The 22,397-nt window shown below is 44.8% G+C and overlaps 1 protein-coding gene across 1 annotated transcript in view; it reads right to left on the bottom strand.

Moving 5' to 3' along the window:
* LOC115477104 (coiled-coil domain-containing protein 85C-like) overlaps positions 1 to 22,397 on the bottom strand; it is a 220,357-nt gene that overhangs the window by 30,161 nt on the left and 167,799 nt on the right. The window contains exons 2-3 of the mRNA XM_030213719.1: positions 19,997 to 20,070; positions 6,200 to 6,238 (exon numbers count right to left, since the gene is read on the bottom strand). Of these exons, the coding sequence (XP_030069579.1) occupies positions 6,200 to 6,238; positions 19,997 to 20,070 (113 nt within the window). The remainder of the gene's footprint in view (positions 1 to 6,199; positions 6,239 to 19,996; positions 20,071 to 22,397) is intronic.

Below are 22,397 nucleotides of genomic sequence, written 5' to 3'. Positions count from 1 at the left end.
AAGATGACAAGCAGCAGCAGTGGGATTTAAACCGGGCTCCCCTAGTTGCTAACCCATGCTCTCTCTAACCATTAGGTTATCTCCACAGACATGTATGACAATAGCAGCATAACCAAGGTACCTTTATTTATTTATTTATTGTCTGTCCTAATTAGATTGTAAGCTCTGTCGAGCAGGGACTGTCTGTTCATGTTCAAGTGTACAGCGCTGCATACGTCTTGTAGTGCTATAGAAATAGTAGTAGTAGTAGTCTTTGGGATTCCAGAATCTTGCTACTATTTGAGATTCTGCACAGAATCTTGCTACTCGTTGTCCTTATCCTTTATTTGCCCTGTATGTCTGTCTGATTAGACTGTAAGCTCTGTCGAACAGGGACTCTCTCTTCATGTTCAGTGTACAGCATGATTACGTCTAGTAGCGCTAAAAAAATGATTAGTAGTAGTAGTATTAGTCGTCTTTGGGATTCTGGAATCTTGCTACTCTTTGGGATTCTGCACGGAATCTTGCTCTTTGTCCTCATCCCTTATTTGTCCTGTTTGTCTGTCCTGATAGATTGTAAGCTCTGTCGAGCAGGGACTGTCTCTTCATGTCAGTGTACAGTGCTGTGTATGTCTAGTAGTGTTATAGAAATGATAAGTAGTAGTAGTACTCTTTGGGATTCTAGAATCTTGCTACTCTTTGGAATTCCAGAATCTTGCTATTCTTTGGGATTCTAGAATCTTGCTACTCTTTGGAATTCCAGAATCTTGCCATTCTTTGGGATTCTGCATGGAATCTTGCAACTCTTTGTCCTTATCCCTTATTTGTCCTGTTTGTCTGTCCTGATTAAATTGTAAGCTCCATCGAGCAGGGACTGTCTCTTCATGTTCAACTGTACAGCACTGCGTACATCTAGTAGTGCTATAGAAATTATAAGTAGTAGTAGTAGTATTTATTTATTCCTGACAGCTGAACAGATAATTTGGGTCCCAAATTATCCATTCAGCAAGGGGGACAGAATTTGGGGGATTCCACAGGGTGGCACCACCTAGATATGTAACATTTATCTAAGTGACAATTTCCAGCTGCTAAATGTCTAAATTACACTTCTATGTGGGCCACACAAACAGCAGCAGGTCAAACTTGGAATGTCTGACTTGGATGTTCAAAGTTATCCATGATATTCAGCAGGGCTAATTAAACAGACAGCCTTGCTGAACACACACGTACAATCTGAGCATTTAAAATTACATGTTTCAAATTATATGTTGACCACATGGCTGAATACTGACCTCATAGACTTCACAGACTTCATCTGAATCCACACCCATCACATCTCCCTCCACTGCCTCAGGTACAATTTAGATTGAAAGCCCTCTTGGGTGGGGAAAATAACCGGAGTGCCTGAACTATAATTTGTATTAAGCTTGGATTAGAAAGACAAATAATTATATGCGAAATCCAAAGCCACTCACTTCCGGTCTTCAAACAGGATAAAGAAATTGCAAATTAAACAACACTTTGACGCACTATCATATATGTTTACTCCTCTCTCCAATTCTTACTGCCATGACCCCTTCAAATGTATATTATAAATGGAATAATGAAGCCTTTCTAGAAAGAAATATGCCTGGTCTCCTACTTCTGAAAGTTCTCTATAGATCATGGGGCAAGTCTAGAACTGAGCACCTCCATTTAGGCAACCCTATGCTCAGGGGCAGCCCAAGGCAAGATGCCACCTGAGGCAGGGCTAAGCCCCCCCCCCCCCCCCAACAGGCCAAGTTCTAGCATCTCCCCCCTTCTTTCCTCCACCCCATTCCCCAATTTTACCTTCTTTCTACATTTTGTAAAAGCCGACGGCAGCAGTGATTCCCATACCGCTGCCCTGCCGCTGCCACCAGCCTCTTCTCTACTAAGACCCTCCTCTGAGGAAACAGGAAGTTGAGAGGGTGGCCCACGTTTGCAGTAAAGGAAGATGTGGCTGCCGGCGGCAGGGCAGCGTATGGGAATCACTGCTGCTACCAGCTTTTTAAAACTTAAAAAAGGTCAAATTGGGGAACGGGATGGGGGGAAAGGATGAGATGCCGCTCCCGAAAGAGGACAGGCCACCTCTGCCTATGCTGCACAGCGAGTGCCTATTCTGTAACAGCCTCTGGGTGCCCAGATTCCATTAGAGAAAAAGTAGCGTAACCCAGCATCAACGTGCCTAACATTTACCTGGCCTTAGTTACATCAACCATAGACTTGGACTAACTGTGGGTGTCTAAATGCAGCAGGGCACATGTAATTTACAGTGTTCTGTAATTTAAGTACATGTGGCAGACGTGCCTGTGTCCCGCCCATCGACAGTCCTCCACCTACAGTCCTGCCAGTGGGGGGTGCTGTTTCAGTATCACATTTTCAATAATGAGAGACAGGTAAGCTGTGCAGGGACTCCAGAGAACCTGCCTATCCTTAGCGATTGTAAACATAATATTGAAACACCGCCCTCCACTGGCAGCAACTCAGCTGGAGGACTTCTGTTCGGCTTAGATGGAACAGCATCACCCATGTAACATAGTTACATAGTAGATGACAGCAGAAAAAGACCTGCACGGTCCATCCAGTCTGCCCAACAAGATAAACTCATATGTGCTACTTCCTGTGTATACCCTACCTTGATTTGTACCTGTCCTCTTCAAGGCACAGACCGTATAAGTCTGCCCAGCACTATCCCCGGCTCCCAACCACCAGTCCCGCCTCTTGCATTGCCTCTTGTCAATGCCTCTTGCATTGTGCGCTATGCCACTTGTGTGAACCATTTATAGAATAGAAATTAGTCACTTTGCTGCCATGTACACGCTAAGTGTACAATTACCCACAAAACATTAGTAATCTGTATATTATGCACAAGGGGTGCAAAAAAATGCAGGCACCCAGTTTATGGTTTACCTTAACTTAGGGCCCCTTTTACAAAGGCATGCTAGCGTTTTTAACGTACGCTAAAAATAAGCGTGCGCTAAACGCTAATCATTAGTGCACGCTAAAAACGCTAGCCGCGCTTTTGGAAACGACCCCCCTTAATGTACACCTCTTTGCGAGAACAAAGAAAAACAATTTGGGGGGGGGGGAGACCAATGTAATGCCACCCAGAGGAAACAATTTATTGACAATAATAAAAATGTGTAAGATACAAAGGCTGATAAGTCCAAAATATCAAGGAGACTGAATGGACTTGACGCAGTCCTGCATTTCGGAATGGCAAGTACCTTGCCTCAGGAGTCAGATATTCCGGTCTAGTTGACAATGCAAAATTGTAAGCCAGTGAATGGCAGTGCAGGGATATCAGCCAAAAAGTCAGACTATAACATAAAGCTGTAATACCGTCAAAGATGAAACCACAACCTGTAGAGAGGTTTACATTCTAAAATACATTATATCAAAAATAGAACAGGAACATCACAATCTAATAGGAAAGGAGGAAAACAGCAGAGAAGAGGTGTTACAGAACAAACAACCCTTCACGTGCACCCAGGTACAATGCCAACAAGGATTAAGCTCTTTAAAAATCAAATGGAAGAGAGATTTAACATAGCATCAAGGTAGAACTCAGTAATGCTTAAAGCTTGTCCAGTGAAGCCACACCGGCAAAAACCATGCTGTAGCGTAGAGCACCCCCCATGCCAAAAGCCAGTCCAAAAGACACAATTTCCATTTTTATTGCTGGGCAAACGTTGCCAGTGGTGCTAGTTTGAACTGCAAATTCTTTGCATTTTGTCTGACTTTTTATTTTGGTTTATGGCCAGCAGGACAACGCATTGGTGAGGAGTCCGTCTTGTTGCCAGGACTGAAGGACCATCTGCTGGTGACAATTTATTGCAACCCAGCTGCTTTCAGGAACAAAAGCCGTGGCACTGACAACACTCACATAAAGACGGACCCCAAGGACTTACAGGCGGGTACCAGGGTTAATGCAAGCTGAACTAGGGAAGTCTTGCGTTGTCAGCATACCAGGCTCAGTGCCCACAAACTATAATTAACAAGCAGCAGTGCCTTCTACTTCCACCAAGTCCGCCAGGACAGCCCTTACAATGCAGTGAATGACACATTTGAAATGTAAATGGACTCGTTTTTGTAGGGGGAAAAGTAACTCTACCAATTCATTTGGAACTAGAATGGCTGAAAACTGCCTTGCTCATTTTCTCTCATTTATACCTTTATTTGAAATTTGATATAGTGCTGTTAACCCAATGGATCAAAGCAGTTCACAGAACCTGATATAAAAAAAAATAAGTTTGACATGTATATGTTTATTAAAATATTTGGTATACTACCTTTCCTACACAGAAAAAAATTACACTAATAAAAAAAAAAATAAAACAAAAAAATAAAATAAACCACTGGATGCTGAGAGTAATAAAAGCTCTTCAATCAACCATCGTCCCACAAAAGAGCTCTAATAAGGAGAAATTAAACCTTACCTGCTAATTTGCTTTCCTTTAGTCCCTCCAGACCGGCCCAGGATTGGACTGATGGATTCTGTGGTCTTTGTAAGTGTTTTCAGCCTCTGGGGTGCTACACTCGGGGGTTCCCGGGTCCCTCCCCCCCCCCCCCCCCCATTTCGGAGGAAAGATGTGCAGCTTCTGGGAGAGGCAGCCACAGTTTTAAGAGGCTGAAAACACTACCAGCCTCAACACACAGAATCCATCAGTCCAATCCTGGGCCGGTCTGGAGGGATGCTAAGGAATAAATGTTATAAACACAGGACTCGATCAGCAAAATCAGTCAAATAAAATGTGAAAGGAGGAAGAGGTTTCAATAACCTTAAGAAGCCCTTCCTGTTTGCGACAGTTGATCAGAGACTGTGGGGAAGCTCCCCAATTTGAGCCCGGTCGAGTCGCTGACGCAGAACTTCGAGATGGGGCACCTTATTTATGTATGTATTTATTTTATTTATTGCATTTGTATCCCACATTTTCCCACCTCTCTGCAGGCTCAATGTGGCTTACAATACATCATGGATAGTGGAAGTAAGACGAGAATAGATATTTGGTATTACAGAAGGATTTTGGGTTGCATGGTAATGGAATACATGATAGTAATATAACAGAAGGCATTATTAAACATTTCTGGATACATGTGGGGAGTTTCACATGTGTTGATCTCTGTGGTATATCTTGTCAAAGAGATGGGTCTTCAGTTGTTTTCGGAAGTTGGTCAGTTCATAGATCGCTTTTAAGTCGCTTGTCGGATCAGATGGCGTTTTTACGTTTGAGAAGTGTTTGAGCAGCAACAATTCTTCAATTTAAGGTAAGTGTTTCACTTTTTGGCACTTTATCTATATTTTTCTATTTTTAGGCTATTTTTGAGCTATAGACACTTGGACTGTGGGTTACTACTGCACTTAGGAGGATTAAAGATGTCTAATGATGTAACTAAATGCATTAAGAGCTTTTGGCTCTACATACAGCTCAGCATTTGAAGTGGCGGGAATCGCTCTCTTTCTTAAGACTATTGAAACATCATCCTCCTTTCACATTCCCCTCCCCCCCCCCCCCCCGGTTTACTAAGCCACACTACCGACTGCCACGCGGCAATGACGTCACAGCCCATTCACCTTGCATTAGCGTACGGCAGCCATTAGCACGGTTTACTAAATGGGGGGGGGGGGGGTTATTTGACTGATTTTGCCAAGTTCTGTGTTTATGACATTTAGAAATATAAAGACTATTATGACAGCAATAAAAGGCCATGTCACAAACAAACCCCAGAAAAACAAAAAGGAAAAAGGAGGGGAGAAAAATAGAATTCATGCACAGTAAACGCCATCTCACTATTAAGAATTAAAGATGAAACAGCAAAATAATCTAATGTGAAGATGAGGTTATATTATGCATGAACACTTTCCATTCAAGCAACAGTCACACACTCCTGTCAAAAAGAATAATACGATTTTGTTTGAAAATTTTACTGGTATTTTAGTTTCGATGTCTATAAAATGCACTGCTGCTTTAAATGAATGAACTCGGGACCATATCAAAATCCCATGAAGTATACTGCACCATCTGAAAATAAATTCTTTTAAAACCCATAATGGAAATTGTCAGTCTTTTCATGGAAGGTGAAAAAAGCACAGTAGCGCCAAAAAGAACCACCGCCAGGGCTGGAAAAGAAACTGCGTAGATATAAAATACAGCTAAACCAAAAAAGACAGCGCTTGTGTAAAGCATGAATGTTATACCTGAGGGAAATGTCTTGGTAAACTGTTGCAGCCAGTGAGCTAGAAAGAAAGAAGAAGATTATCAGGAGGAAAAAAAAAAAAAAAAAAAAAGAGGACGCTGAGAGGTTTCTCTTTGCTATTTTATTAAACTATTTTAGTCTTGTTTCGAGTAACATTTGGTAAATGAAAATTGCTCCCAGGAACCTAAACTGGAGTGAGATCCGTAATTTCAGCTTTGTTACACACCCTAGTTTTGCAACTGCTCACTTAGCCTCCCCACCAGGGGCGTAGCCAGACCTCATGGTGGGAGGGGGGCCAGGGCCCGAGGTTGGAGGCACATTTTGAGTGCCGCCCCCAAGCCTCCTCGCTTCCCCCCCACCACCTCACCTCCTTGCCGTTTCCCCTCACAAACAAATAGCTTTGCTGGCGGAGGGGTCCCCAACCCCTGCCAGACCCCAACCACTGAAGCCTTCTTCAGTGCCAGTCTCCGGCGCAGCTGCGTTCGCTGCCTGCCCCCTGCTCTTCTTCTTCTTGCTCCTCCTGTGCACGCTGACGCTCAGCGTCAGCGTGCACAGGAGGAGCAAGAAGAAAGAAGAGCAGGGGGCAGGCAGCGAACACGGCTGCGTCAGCGTGCACAGGAGGAGCGAGAAGAAAGTAGAGCAGGGGGCAGGCAGCGAACGCGGCTGCGCTGGAGACCGGTGCTGAAGAAGGATTCGGCTGGTGGGAGTTGGGGACCCCCACCAGCCAAACCAGGGGCCCGGATGAAATTTGCGGGGCCCAGGTCCCCATGGCCCCACATAGCTACATCCCTTGCTCGTTTTCATTTGCCAGTGACATGAAATGAAGAAGATACATCATTGACATATCCTACGTTGTTTCAAATGACTATACATCTCTGGTCCACTGTATATTAATTAATTTTTTTTTAACAGGCGAGTTGATTTTGTGCACTTAAAAAGGACCCTTGTATGCACAAAGTAAAACAAAATGCATATCCCTCCAGGAACACTGACAAGTTACGGGATGGGACTATTTTTTTGGTCCATGCAGAGCAGGTGATGTAACAATAGTAACATAGCAAATGACAGTATGGTCCATCCACTCTGCCCAACAGAGCTGTACCTGCCGACTGTGCATTTCACGCCCCTTTGTGCTCTGTTTAAAGTGATACTTGTGTCCTAGTGAATAGCACAGCATTACAGGAAATGCCTTGCAGACATCACCTTGGCCCTCAAAGTGGCTAATAATGGGGCACAGAACAAAACAATCAGTATTTCACTCTACCGCTACTTACCTGTGTTGTGTGCTATAATGCTCCTCAGCAAATATACAGTGCTACAGTACAGCAGCATGCACCTACCTTTGATTCTATAAATTTTAGAATGATAGGCATAAATTTTTACCTCCCTATCAAGGTGCTACACTCCTCAGACACCCACATGTGGAATATTTGAGGTCGCTCCTGAACCAACTAAATGTCAGCCTGATTCCCAATTTCAGAATTCTTCCCAGATCTGCAGACGATATCAATGGACACTTGCTCTTCTCCCCACCTAACAGACGCTGGTGACAATCCAAATCGGTACCAATGTGCATTTGCCCATTTTTGGAATTAAGCTTGTCCCCATATCCCTGTGAAATGAGTCAGTGAGCAATCGGGAACGCTGTATAAGAAGCAAGAATCTGAATTACAATGCAGGCATCTCATTTCAAAAATCAGGTGCAGACTGACCATTCAAGCAACCGGGCAGTGTTTGAGGGCCCAGAGGCTCTGCCCGGTTGCCCGCCAAACCCTACAGCCCTCCCTGGCGATCCTACCTTGAAAGGCCCTAGTGGTCTTGTGGCCTCTGCGGGGGGGCAAAATAATCCCACCGTTTTCTGCCCACTGGCAACACTCTGCCTCTGCCTGAAGCTGTTGCGGGAAATCTCAGCAGCCATTTTAAAAACACAGCAGTACCGGACCCAGGCACAGTAGTGACAGCAGACAGGAAAGATTCTTTCCTGCCCCCGAAGAAGTCACTGGATCACCAGGGCCTTTCAAGGTAGAACCCACTTGCAGGGGTCTGTAGTGTGTGGGAGTGGGGCGGAAACTGAGGAGGTGGTGGGGGGCTGTGATGTGCAGGAGGGGAGCGGCGGGCAGTGGCCGGGGGGGGGGGGGGCTGAATGACCCTTACTGCCCTGGGGCTCAGACCACTGTCAGTCCACCCCTGCCAAAAATTATATATTGTATTGGGGATATTTCTAGGTACTATACTATATAAACAGAGAATAGTCCCATAATAACCAACTCAGGGAAGGTATCACACGGGCTACCATTAGGACGGGTGATTTCATCACAAGTTGTGCTATTTTATGTGCAATGACGCCTTGTGGTCAAATAGCATAAATTAACAGAAGGTCACACTGATAACTTCTCTCCTCAGTCTGTAAAGCACTTTCAATTATACCTTTGTGGATACAACGTTTGCTCCGGTCAACGCCTACAGTCATATTCCTTTCCTGTGCGTAGCAAAATAGCCACTAAAACATGATGCTTCTCAGTGCCGATACACATGGCAAAATTTATGATTGGTTGTGAGGTTACCTGGTTTTATTTTGAGAAGAAAGAAATCTACCACATCAAGGACAATTCAAAGCTCAGCATCAGGAAGGAAGAAAAATGCAGCTCCCACTGCCAGGGCTCCTCCATGACACTGGACTGCGAGATCAGGTACGAATGCACATTCTGTTGGTTCAGTTTTATTTTATTTTAGTGCATGCTATTTCATTCACTGCACGTTAAAAAATCACATTAACACAAAATCGCATGGGTCGACAAGCTGTAGGCGATGCGTTGTGACTGGAGTAAAATTTGTGACTAGCTTTCAAAAGATATGGCGTGCGGAGTAGCCACCGAGTGGGTTGGAGCAGCAAGCTGAGAACCAGGGAAGCAGGGGTCAATTCCCAATTCTCCTTGGACCACTCACTTCACCCTCCATTGCCTCAAATACAAATTAATGCTCATTTGCATATCTACTTGCAACAATTAATGTGCGTTATTAGTAAATAAACACTGAAAAAAAGAATGGAGCTTGCATTAAATAGCATGCACTGGTGTATGTTAATGCATTAAACCACGCTAGTAAATCTAAATCTTGAGGAACACTCCAAGGTCACTAAGTTCCTCCCAAAGAATATCCCTAACCAAACCCTCTCCAAACAAATCAAGCTTTCTCTGGAGTAGCTCCCATCCGCTGGGACGCACTCCCAAAAAAGGCTTCACTTAATGCAAGATTGTCTCTGCTTCAGGAAGCAGGTGAAAGCTTGGCTCTTCTCCCAAGCCTTTAATGGAATAAGCCATTATCTAGCTAGTCACACACTCACAGACAAGGACTAACACCATCTCCTATAAAAACCTGGCTTTTTAACCAAGCCTTTAACGTTCCCTGACCCACTATAAGGAGTAATTCGACTCAGACTCACGGCTCCCCTTCCTTTCTCCTCCCTCTCCCTCCCGTTGCCCTCTTCAGTCTTCAGCTGTGCTCGTTCTTTGTGTGGGTATGGTGTAATTCTTTCCTATCTCATATTGTAGTTCTTTTCCAACTATATAGGTACTTTTAGTTTTGTAAACCACCCAGAAGTTGGACAGTATAGTAAATATTAATAAACTGTAACAGAACTCGCTTATCCACACCAACTCTAGCCGAGATTATTTTCATGCACCTTTTCTGATGCCATGTGCAATCTTTCCTTAAGTTACCCTCATTTCTATCTAATTCCCGCTATTCTCTTATCTATCTACAAGTTCCACCTCCAGTTACTCCCTATGCTATTAACGTATATCTCATTACCACTAAGCCATAGCAAAGACAATTCTATGACTGTGTGTATACGGCACAGAAAGGCGATACGTACTTGTGGAAAGGGGACATAAGTGTGTAAGTGCATGAGGGTAGACATATGGTTGGAACATGGGGGAACTCCAACTAACATAGTAACATATTAGATGACGGCAGAATAAGACCTGTACGGTCCATCCAGTCTGCCCAACAAGATAAACTCATATGTGCTACTTTTTGTGTACAGCGCTGCGTAACCCTGGTAGCGCTATAGAAATGCTATGTAGTAGTCATTTTCAGGGCACAGACCATATAAGTCTGCCCAGCACTATCCCTGCCTCCCAACCACCAGCTCTGGCACAGACCATATAAGTCTGCCCAGCACTATCCCCGCCTCCCAACCACCAGCCCCGCCTCCCACCACCGGCTCTGCCACCCAATCTCGACTAAGCTTCTGAGGATCCATTCCCTCGGAACAGGATTCCTTTATGTTTATCCCATGCATGTTTGAATTCCGTTACCGTTTTCCTCTCCACCACCTCCCGTAATTTACGCACATAAATTACAGAACACTATAACTTATGCCCACCGCAAGTTGCACTTATGCCCACCCATTCACACCTGCCACTGATTGGCAAAAGTGTGCTAACCAGGGGCGTAGCTACGTGGGGCCACGGGGCATGGGCCCCCGTGGATTTCACCCTGGCCCCCACCTGCCAACGACCCTCTTGACCCCCTCCCGCCGCCAAACCTCCACCGCCGCCGGGCACCCTTGCCGGTGGGGGAGCCCAACCCCCGCCAGCCGAGGTCCTCTTCTTCCAGCGCAAGGCCGTGCTCTGTTTCCGTGAGTCTGACGCCCTGCACTTTGTACGTGCAGGACGCCAGACTCACAGACACAGAACGAAGCCTTGCAGATCAGCCAGCAGCGCCAGAGAAGAGGATTTCAGCTGGCGGGGGTTGGGGTCCCCCACCAGGAAAGGTACCCGACGGCGACGGTGGTGGAGGGTTGGTGGCGGCGGGAAGGGGGGGTCGAAAGGGTTGATGTCGAGGGGGGTCAAAGTTGGTGATGGTGGCGCCGGGGGGGGCGGTGGCGCCGGGGGGGGCTAAAATGTGCTCTCTCATCTTGGGCTCTGGACCCCCCCCCCCCCCCCGCCGAACTCTGGCTACGTCCATGGTGCTAACATGGGTTTATGCTACTCCTCTATAATGGAATCTGGGTGCCCAGATGCTGTTCAAGAATAGGGTATTCACCGTACTGCATTGGAATATCTAAAATGAGGCGCCCTGTTAGAATATTATCTCCCGATAGTAACGGTTATCCAAATATTTGTACTGCCCTCACTGTCTACTGCTTATGTTTAGCTTATTCTTGTTGCACACTGCTTTGGGGGGAGTTCCTTCAAAAAGGTGGCAAATAAATCCTAATTGAAAAAAAAAAAAAAAACCCTCTTCGGCAGGAAAATACCTGCATGCAACTTACTTTGGGCTTACATTTGGAAAGGCACATAGCCAAATCTAATATCCAAATGTCTTAATGTAATGGACAGAGAAAGCTAGACTATGGACACACTCGCTCAGTCAAGGTTTCAGGATATCCACAATGAAAATGTATAAGATGCAGTTGAGACACTGCATGCAACTATCTTGTATATAATTTTTCTAGCTACCCTGTGAAAATCCAACTGGCTTTATGTGTCACAAGGACTGGATTGAGAATCATTGCATTAGTCGAACAGGTACATCTCACCAAGGAGGTTTAATTAACAGGAGACAATGCCAGTGATAAGGCTGAAGCTGTAGCCGCCACCTTGATACACTCAAAGCAAAGCAAACTATTGGTTCACACTAAGCCACTCAAAGGCAGTCCTTATTTCTAAAAGTGCCTTGCTATTGTTTTGGGTGATTCAATATGGCAGCAAGCTCCGTCTACTGGCTTCAGGCCAGATAACATGCCAAGCACACTCCCGCCATCTCCTGCCAATTAAACTTCCTTGGATCTCACCTACAACTTGTGTGTTGACCTTTAATTTTACATATCCCGCTACTTTATTCAAGAAGCAAGTAGCCAGAAAATCAACTCATTATATAAGATGATGCCTTTTGATCAGGCTGCCATGGTGGAAGCTTATATCAGTGCTTCTCAGCCCTAGGCAGTCAGGTTTTCAGGACTACCATAATGAATAAGCATAAGACTTATTTGAATACATTGGAGACCCACTTTCTCTCATGCATATTTATATTGCACAAATTCTGAAAACCTACGTAGCTAGGTATGTCTGCAGGAGAGGCTGAGAAGCACTGGGTTATGTATTCCAATGATTTAATTCAGTGGTTATCAATCTTTCTGTGGCTGTGATCCCATTTGCATGCCTACAGAAAGTACATGATTCCTGGTTTTACGGAGGGCTCACCCAGGTCATGACCCCAAACTGAGGTTTCATGACCCACAGTTTGGGAAGCCCTAATTTAATTGTCCTGAATGCATTCAGAGCAAATTCTTTGATCTGGCTCTCTAGGGAATGTGGTTCTTCATGTGCCTCTTTACTGGCCAAAAATACATGGGAAGCCTAGAAAGAGAGCAAAGGGCTGAAATCAAACAGAGAAAAGGCATTGTTAATGAAATGCTGTATTTCTCCTGCAAGCCCATGGCACTAAGCCTTGTTCTCCATCCTCCGAGTAGCAGTTGAATATTGACGACACTCATTAGCCATAATGGTCTTTTGCACAGGAATGTTTTGGGTTTTTTTGTTTGTTTGGTTCGTTTTTTGACTATAGTTGTTGCAGAGATTTAAAAATCACAGCCTCTGCTAACCCAAGGCCCCCTTTTTCCAGGTCATTATTAATGGTCCAAATTGATGTTATTATTTTTTCTCCAAAGCAACACATAATCCACGATGAGAATATATTAAAAATAAAATTTTTAAAAAGCCTCCTCCCACACCATCGCAAAATTTTTCAAAATTCAGCCTAGGGCTCTCATACTCTATCACTTCCACATGTGCCATTCCACACACAACTGCCCCCCCCCCCCCCCGAAAACTCCACTGCAACGCTGTGCAAGCTAACCCTCTCTTGGACAAGAAACCTTATTAAGTAAAATGTGGATTCTAACCAAAAGATTACTAAAACCTCAGCTGAAAATCACAGTGCAGTCACGCATACAGGCAACCTATCAAGCAGCTCTCTACTTGGCTATTTTTAATCACCAGAATATTTAAATACCATTGTTTAATAAATTTAAAAAAAATGATAGGAGCAGGTTCTGTTTCAGCTGGATAAAATGTTTAAAAAGAAAACCGCAGGCTTTACGCACTTGTGTCAGAGAGCAGAATGGTTGTTCTGTTTGGTTTTTATTTCTGCTGGGGAAGATGAGTCTTTCCAGAGCATCTGGTCAGAGTCCCCTCCCCCTCATTAGAAACAGGTCATGAAGTAGGTCTTTATACAGGTATTACTATTGAGCACAGAGGTCTTCTTTCCCAGCTCCTCTCTCAAACACAAAGCTGGATTTCAAAGCTCACCGGTATCACTTTCATCGGCTGGATCTGGTTTCTCTTCCTGAATGAGCGCCTGGGCCACGTGTTTAGAGACTGGAAGGAATCCAGGAACACTATCTTTCTAAACCATTAGTGAGAAGGTAGGCTTTGCATTCCCTGTTCTTTGCTTTTGGGGGCCTCGTACGTGGACACTGATGGTTCTAAAAAGTGCGCAGGCTCAGAAGTTGGCCGCTATAGCAGTATGCACCCTTTACAGGAAATAAAAAACCATCTTATTAAAATCAAAGTTCTTCACAATTTGGACATTTCTTATCAAGTGTCATTAACCCAGGTCCCCTCAAATCACCAACTCCACACAATGAGCCTATCAGGCGACTGCTCGGGAGGGTGTAGCTTCCCAATTGGACCATTGGAGAGTTGGGACGGCTTCTAGGGCATGATAACGGGTGATTTTACATTCCAAAGTATGTGAAAAAGAACATTTAGGAAAAATGTCTCTCTCTTCCAGAATACAGGCCATAAAGCACTATCTATGCCTATGAAAACATTCCTGCCTGGCCTCCTTGTCAGCCACTAGGCCTGCAGGCACACCTTTCTCTTGCAGGGCTGTTGGATTATGGCTGCCAGAATATTTTCAATGTTGCTGCAATTGTGAGGAGAGAGAAACAAACAAACCCCAAGAGGTCAGTCTGCGGTCACACATGAAGAGGGTTGTAATACAGTCTGAAGTTAACAATGTGCAAAACCTTTGCTCAGGTTTCAGCAGTTGACACAAAAACTTCTCCTGGTAAGGGGGAGAGGGGAGGGGAAGAGAGACAGACAGAGAGCGCTGGAGCGAGGAAGAGAGTGAGATCCATTCCCAAAGGCACACACTGTATTTGGCTGTAGCCCAGGCTTTTCTGCTAGTCTTAAAATTTGGTTACATGTTACAATTCACCCAGATTCAGAAATAATTAAATAAATGTTTGTGGTTGTTCAAATGATTGATATACCACCATCTCTGGTTTACAGGTCCAAAGTAGTTAGCAATAAAAATTATAAAAACATTAAAAAAAGAGAACGAAAAGAACACCAATAACAGGATAGGGCTCAATCATATCACAAAGTTAACAATTTCAACGGAGTTAAAAACAGAAGATAGTATAAAATCATACAACTGTCAGAATTTTAGGTAGGCTCTCTCACCTCAACCAGGAGACACCGAATGACAGTTGGAAAAAAGATATGTTTTAACAAGAGATTTTAAAATGTAGTAAAGGAGAGTTCAGACTGAATAGGTGGAAGTAAATCATTCCATAATTTTGGGGCTGGGAAAAGATGGAAGAATTCAGAGAGAGCTTTTTTTTCAGAAGGGGAAGGACAAGACAGTTCACATCAGTGGTATGTAGAGCACAGCTTGGTGTATAAGGGATTGTCACAGAAGATATGCATAGAGGGGTGCCCTAATGAAGTGCTTCAGGAGGAATGCAAAAAAAAAATACAGAAATGAAAATTTATTGGTAGCCAGCGTAGCCTAATCAGTAGTGGGGAAGCACAATCATTTTTCTTAGCTTTACAAAGAAATTGGGCAGTGGAATTTTGTAATGTCTGCAGACGACATAATTGATATTTAGCAATGCCGCCATACACTGAATTACAGTAATACAAACGAGCATATGGAGTGAGAATCTACTATAATAAAACTCACCCTCAACGTTCTGAGGACACTGACGTCAGTGAAGCCAAGCCCTGACTTCCTTCAAAAAGGTTCAAAGGTTCATGGTGGTGAAGCCACCAAAATCGCTCTGGGCCCCGCCCTTGAGGGCGGAGCAATGGCAGAACAACGAAGGGGTTGGTAGGGAGGGAGGCAGGGAGGTGGGGGGTGGGAAATCGCTCCAGGCCCCGCCCTCGCGTCAAACGTCATGACGTTGGGGGCGGAGCTATGGCAGAACAACGAAGGGGTTGGCCAGGGAGGGAGGGGGGTGCTGGCGACGAAAACCTTGCTAGCGCCTGTTTCATTTGCTCAGAAACGGGCCTCTTTTACTAGTAATCTAAGAATTTGTGTGTGCCACCATTTTCAAGGCGGCGCTGGAAGAGGAGGGAGTGTACAACCTCCCTCCTCCAATAAAGGTACGAGGGGGCAGGGAAGATGGCCACTAGACTACCAGGTTTGAGGGCCATGATTTGCGGGCCACCAGGAGTTTTTTTGGGGGGAGGGAGCTAGGGGGGCTGGAGATCCACCATATCTGCAACCCCCCAGCCCCGTGAACTTGTGTCAAGGAGATTGGGGTGGGGGGGGGGGGACTGGTGGTCTGCTGGACTTGCAGCCCCTGTGTTGCTGGGGTGGGAGGATCGGGGTTCCTACTCTGGGGCAGGGGACTGTATTGGGGGGCCTGCTAGAATGCTGGACAGGGCTCACCATTCCTCCCCAATAGTCTGCAAACCCTAACGCCAGCTCCGAGCTGGCATAGGGTTTGCCGCGAACAGCGCCAATGTTTGGCATGCTGCCCACTGATCATTGGGGAGGAATATGTTTAAATGCATTTGCATGCTAGTTGCGGTCAGAGCCCGTGAGCACTTTGTTTCACGCGCTCGAGGGCTCTTGAACATGGGGCAGTAGCAAACACACGCATTAGTATGGTGCTAATAGCTTCTAGCGCTTGCGTTTGCTTCTGATCATCAGCTCATAAGTTTGTCTGAGACAAGGAAGGAGGCTGGGAAAAAAAACCTTTGAGAATAATTCTGTATAAATTGTCTAGGACAGAAAACAGAATTTTGGTTCATGCATGCAAAAAGCTGTTGGTATTTTATGAAAAGGCTTGCCAAATACCTTATAAAATATATGCATAGTTCTGAAAAGAAAAAATTCTATTTTGCACAATGCAGATCAGAAGTTGTTATTGTCAGAGTGACATCACATAAGGGTATGGGGGTCAAGGTTTTTTTTAACATATATGTAGGTACTTTCTCTGTCCCCAATGGGCTCACAATCTCTGGAGGGTTTAGTGGCTTGCCCAGGGTCACTAGGAGCTGCCTTAGTTCCCAGGTACACAGTCCACTGCACTAACCTCCAGTCCACAATTGCTGCTAAAACCTGTAATGAGCAAGTTAGCAGACATGTGCGACTCTCTCATCTTCCACCAGGGTCGCTTTACTCATACTACCCCTCTCCTCAAGACCCTTCACTGGCTCCCTATCCGTTTTCGCATCCTGTTCAAACGTCTTCTACTAACCTATAAATGTACTCACTCTGCTGCTCCCCAGTATCTCTCCACACTCGTCCTTCCCTACACCCCTTCCCGTGCACTCCGCTCCCTGGATAAATCCTTCTTATCTGTTCCCTTCTCCACTACTGCCAACTCCAGACTTCGCTCCTTCTGTCTTGCTGCGCCCTAGGCCTGGAATGGACTTCCTGAGCCCCTACGTCTTGCCCCATCCTTGACCATCTTTAAATCTAGATTGAAAGCCCACCTCTTTAACATTGCTTTTGACTCGTAACCACTTGTATCCACTCGCCTCCACCTACCCTCCTTTCCTCTTTCCTCTACACATTAATTGATTTGTTTGCTTTATTTTTTGTCTACTAGATTGTAAGCTCTTTGAGCAGGGACTGTCTTTCTTCTATGTTTGTGCAGCGCTGCGTACGCCTTGTAGCGCTATAGAAATGCTAAATAGTAGTAGTAGTAGTCTCAGAGCTGGTGTAAATTTCAATGCAGAAATTCTCAGGGACAGGATATACATGTGCTGTGATTCTAAAACACAGAATACAGGCATATCTTGAAGGTCCACCCAAACCATACCCAGAACATGCCTCCTCAGCTACGGTAAAGAAAAATGTGGCAATGATTTCCCTTAAAACTGGGCAAAGTCATTACTTTACTCACTGGTTATCATTACAATTTTAAGCTGCCTGTGAATTTAAAACTTTAAATAGTCTGTCATAAAACACATACAGAATATCTGCTATACACTGTTCTGGGTGAATCTCCTCATAAAGGTGGTTAGAATTAAATATATATAATCTTGCCTAGCATTTACAGACTAATAATTAAAAAGTTATGTATTCAAGATCAAAGTAAGCCTGAGTTTTAATAACTTGTCTTAACCAAATGGCCATACGCTTACTCGAAATGGGGCTCTCTGAAGCTAAGTAAATTAATAAATTCAAACAATTTTATGGATCTTTCTCTTATGAGACAGCCAATTTTGGGTGGGCCAGAGCCCAAATTGGGCGGGCATAACATTTTTTTCTAACCCTGCCCTACTCCCAACTCTTCACCTCTCCCCTGGCACCTCACAACTCAAAATATAAATACTTTAGCTAATGGGGACCCCCAACCTCTATCAGCGGAAGACTTCCTCTGAAGGTGGCCAGAACTCCATTTTACCAAGTTTGGCAGGCAGCAGCAACATCCCTGAGCCATCGATAATGGCACCCTATGCATGCGTATGTTATCAGTGACTCAAGGATGGTGCTGCACTCTGCAGAGCTTGGTAGAAGGGAGTTCTGACCGCCTTTGGAGGAGGTTCTTGCTTTGCTGATTCCTTCCTGCTAAGAAGTAACAGGTCACGGCTTTCCTCTTTGTGCCTGACAGATGCTACAGGCTATTTTTTTGTTACATTTGTACTCCGTGCTTTCCCACTCATGGCAGGCTCAATGCAGCTTACATGGGGCAATGGAGGGTTAAGTGACTTGCCCAGAGTCACAAGGAGCTGCCTGTGCCTGACGTGGGAATCGAACTCAATTGCTCAGTTCCCCAGGACCAAAGTCCACCACCCTAACCACTAGGCCACTCCTCCACTGTTGCTACTATTTGAGATTCTACATGGAATGTTGCTATTCCACTAGAAGTCGGCCCTTGCAGATCACTAATGTGGCCGCGCAGGCTTCTGCTTCTGTGAGTCTGACGTCCTGCACATATTCCACTAGCAACATTCCAAGTAGAATCTCCACTAGTAGCAACATTCCATGTAGAATCTCCAACAGTGCATCTGAAACATAAAATTTTTATTTTCTGGTGCGCGTCCGCTACGCACGTCTGAAAAATAATGTTTATTTTCTGGCGCGCGTCAGCTGACGGGCGTCAATCGGCATTCTAAGCACGTAGGTCATTACCGCTCGGTTAACACGTGAGACCTTACCACTAAGTCAACGGGTGGCGGTTTGCCGCATGTCCATTTTCAGCAAAAATTTAAAAAGGCCTTTTTTACAGGTGCGCTGAAAAATGGGTCTGCGGGCGCCCAAAACCCGTGCCTACACATCTGCAGGCCATTTTTCAGCACACCTTAGTAAAAGGACCCCTTGTTTTCTTACTCCTATTACTTCATCATATCTATATGTCCTATCTTTGCTTACAACCTATGCTATCTAGTAAAATGTTTTATTGTATATTACTAGTAAGAAAGGGCCGTTTCTGAGGCCAATGAAACGGACGCTAGCAAGGCGCTTTGGTTCCCATCCCCCTCCCCTTGTTGCTGGACACCCTCCGTGCTTCAGGGTGGTCGTGGGCGCCACGCCCCGGCCTGTGACCCACCCCGCGACGTAGAGCGTGGCTCGCTGGCTCCCTCGCTGCCTGTGACCTACAGCCTGCCTGGCTCACTCCCTCAGTTCGTCCTCGCGTAGTAGATCGACGTATGCCCCGCCCTTTTGTCAAACGTGATGACGTTGAGGGCGGAGCGATGTGATTGGTCAAGTGTCATAGCTCCGCCCTCGACGTCATCACGTTTGACAAAAGGGCGGGGCAAACAGTAATGGGGCTAAATTCTGATCTCTGGCACCTCACAAACCAGAAGTTGCAGCTTCATTAGAACGTTGAGGTAGCAAATTATGTGCGGAAGGGGCGTGGCTGTGGGTGGGTCTATCAGTCAGAGTGAGTGGTGCATGAGTGACAGTGAGTGGTGAGTGGTGACAGCCTAAGTGCAGGGCTCCAGGGTTTCCCTGCCACAGAGTGAGCTTCAGAATGTTTGAGGTGAGAATTATTAATATAGATGTTGACATTGTGATGTAATATACTATACCATACTTGGTATTGTTTGAATATTTTTATTGCGCAATTGTCTACTGCATAGTTTGACATATTCTTGCTGTACTCCGCCTTGAGAGAATTCCTTGATCCTAATAAATAAATAAAATAAATAATGCTGTGCTAATTTACATATGTAAATTGCATCTAACCCTTTTAAATGTACCAGTTCAGCATGCTTTTTATGGATGCTTTTATATAAAATTAGCATTGAAGATGGTGTGAGAAGTTCTCACTTTAGGCAGTCTTGTGACAAAGCTAGATTTTGTTTTTGACGCACTTCATAAAAGGGATAGATGTAGTTCAGAATGACTTCAGATCCAGAAAGATTAACATCGTTCTTAGTGAACAACTATTCTACCGATGGCCAGATACTCAGCAACAAAATTACCCTCTGAAGAATCCGTAATTGAACCCCAAAGAGGTCACGGCCAGAAATATCCAAGAACAAGCCAAAGACATCCACATGGATAAAAATCAGTACCTCGCCAATGGGGCACCTACCTGTGACAGCAGCTTATTGTCACTCTCTAGAAGCTTCACTTTTGTTTCAAGTTGTCTGATGTAGTGCGAAGAGTCTGAAAAAGATAAAATACACATATGAAAGGAATCGCCAATGACTATTTGTAACAAATACATAGACATTAGTGGAGCATATTCATACTTTTAAAATGCTGCGCAGAGTCGGAGAGAGATTCAATTTTCAATCGTTCCCAACGTTGCAGTAGAAGAACTCGATCTTAGTAGGTATGTCATACCCAAATAGAGACATATACATTTGTTAATTATTGCTTTGCTGACTCCTTCCTGCTAAGAAATAACAGGTCATGGCTTTCCTCCGTGCCTGATAAGATGTTACAGGTTATTTCTTTTCTCAACAGGCCGCTCCTGACGTTTACTTCCACGAGTTCAACTTTTTCTGCGTCAATTAGTGCATCAACGTGATTAGAATCTTCAGCAACTCCTCTCCCCACGTGGTGCATGATGGATAGTATTCTTCCCTGGTCTCAAGACACTAGGGACCCAGTGGCATATCCAAGTCTCATTTTGTTTGGTGGGGTCCCGGGTTAAAATTTGGGCGGGGGGGGGGGGGGGTTGAATCTTTTCATAAAGGCACTTAATAAATCCCAATACATAAATTAAATAAATAGACACTAAGGGCTCTGTTTACTAACGTGCGATAGTGTTTTTAGCACATGCTTACCATGTAGACACCCATAGGAATACTATGGGCATCTACACGGTTAGCGAATGCTAACGCGCCAACAGGGCCTTAAGAATGTAGGCACTGTCTCCAACTCTAATTTCGCTGGCCTAAAACACTGCCACTGAATCCAATGTTTGGGAAGGGGGATACATCCCATCCAGGCCTACCCATGGCTATTCCCCTGTTAGAAGCAAACACAGAATTCCACAGGAGTTCTCTCTATAGTCAAATACTTATTAATTGACCCGACACAAATTTTGGTTGTTTCGTAGCAGAGGTTTTTTGTTTTTTTTTGACAGCAGCGATTTAATTGGCTGAAGCTTGAGGATCTCATAATTTTTAAAGCTCCATAGGATATATATGTCAACTCAAGGACCTGTGACATAGGCGCATACTGAAACACGTCATGTCAGGCCAATAACTGTTTGACTACAGAGATGACTCCTGCTCCCTTGGCCACCTCCATCCTTTTCTGGTGTCCCCCCCTCCCCACCCTGTTAGGACATCATTGTCAATGCATCAGGGCAAATGATGGGTCCTGGAAAAGAAGTGGCCATTCTGCACCCCCCCCCCCCCAACTTCCACCTGCCATTTACAACTCAGACATTTTGACAAACTCTGATGCCTTGTTTTGCAAAAAATTAGAATACCTGTAACGGTAGACATTTGAAACACAGTAGAACACTTTTACCCAAAACAGAGGCAATTTTACAAGTGGCTTGGGTGCTTTATGTGCTCAAGGCACTTATAAAACTACCCAGGGCTATATTTGGATTTCAGTTTAATTATTTGCCTTTTCCAAATCAACATTCAAAGCAAGCTACAAGCAGGTACACAAGTTATAAGAACATGATACAGACGTTCAAATACTTGAAAGGTATTAATCCGCAAAAAAATATTTTCCGGAGATGGGAAGGCGGTAGAACGAGAGGACATGAAATGAGATTGAAGGGGGGCAGACTCAAAAAAAGATGTCAGGAAGTATTTTTTCACGGAGAGAGTGGTAGATACTTGGAATGCCCTCCCGCGGGAGGTGGTGGAGATGAAAACGGTAACGGAATTCAAACATGCGTGGGATGTGCATAAAGGAATCCTGTGCAGTAGGAATGGATCCTCAGAAGCTTAGCCAAAATTGGGTGGCGGAGCAGGTGGGGGAAGAGAGGTTGGTAGTTGGGAGGCGAGGATAGTGGAGGGCAGACTTATACGGTCTGTGCCAGAGCCGGAGATGGGAGGTGGGACTGGTGGTTGGGAGGCGGGAAATACTGCTGGGCAGACTTGTACGGTCTGTGCCCTGAAAAAGGCAGGTACAAATCAAGGTAAGGTATACACATATGAGTTTATCTTGTTGGGCAGACTGGATGGACCATGCAGGTCTTTTTCTGCCGTCATCTACTATGTTACTATGTAACATAAGAATAGCCATACTGGATCAGACCAATGGTCCCATCTAGCCCAGTATCCTGCTTCCAACAGCAGCCAAGCCAGGTCACAAGGACCTGGCAGAAACCCAATTAGCATTTCCCTAAGTTTGTACCCGAGGTAATGGAGGGTAACACGATTTGCTCAAGTTCATAAGCAGCAGTGGTGGGATTTGAAGTCTGGCTCTCAGACAACTGTTCTCTAGCACCCTACATGTAGGTCTTCTAGAGGACAGAGAATGGGCACCACAAGATCGGTACTTAAGCACATTATTTATAA

This window comes from Microcaecilia unicolor, chromosome 9, assembly GCF_901765095.1.
Source record: "Microcaecilia unicolor chromosome 9, aMicUni1.1, whole genome shotgun sequence".
Lineage (NCBI taxonomy): Eukaryota > Metazoa > Chordata > Amphibia > Gymnophiona > Siphonopidae > Microcaecilia > Microcaecilia unicolor.
This window is presented reverse-complemented; position numbering and strand designations above follow the sequence as displayed.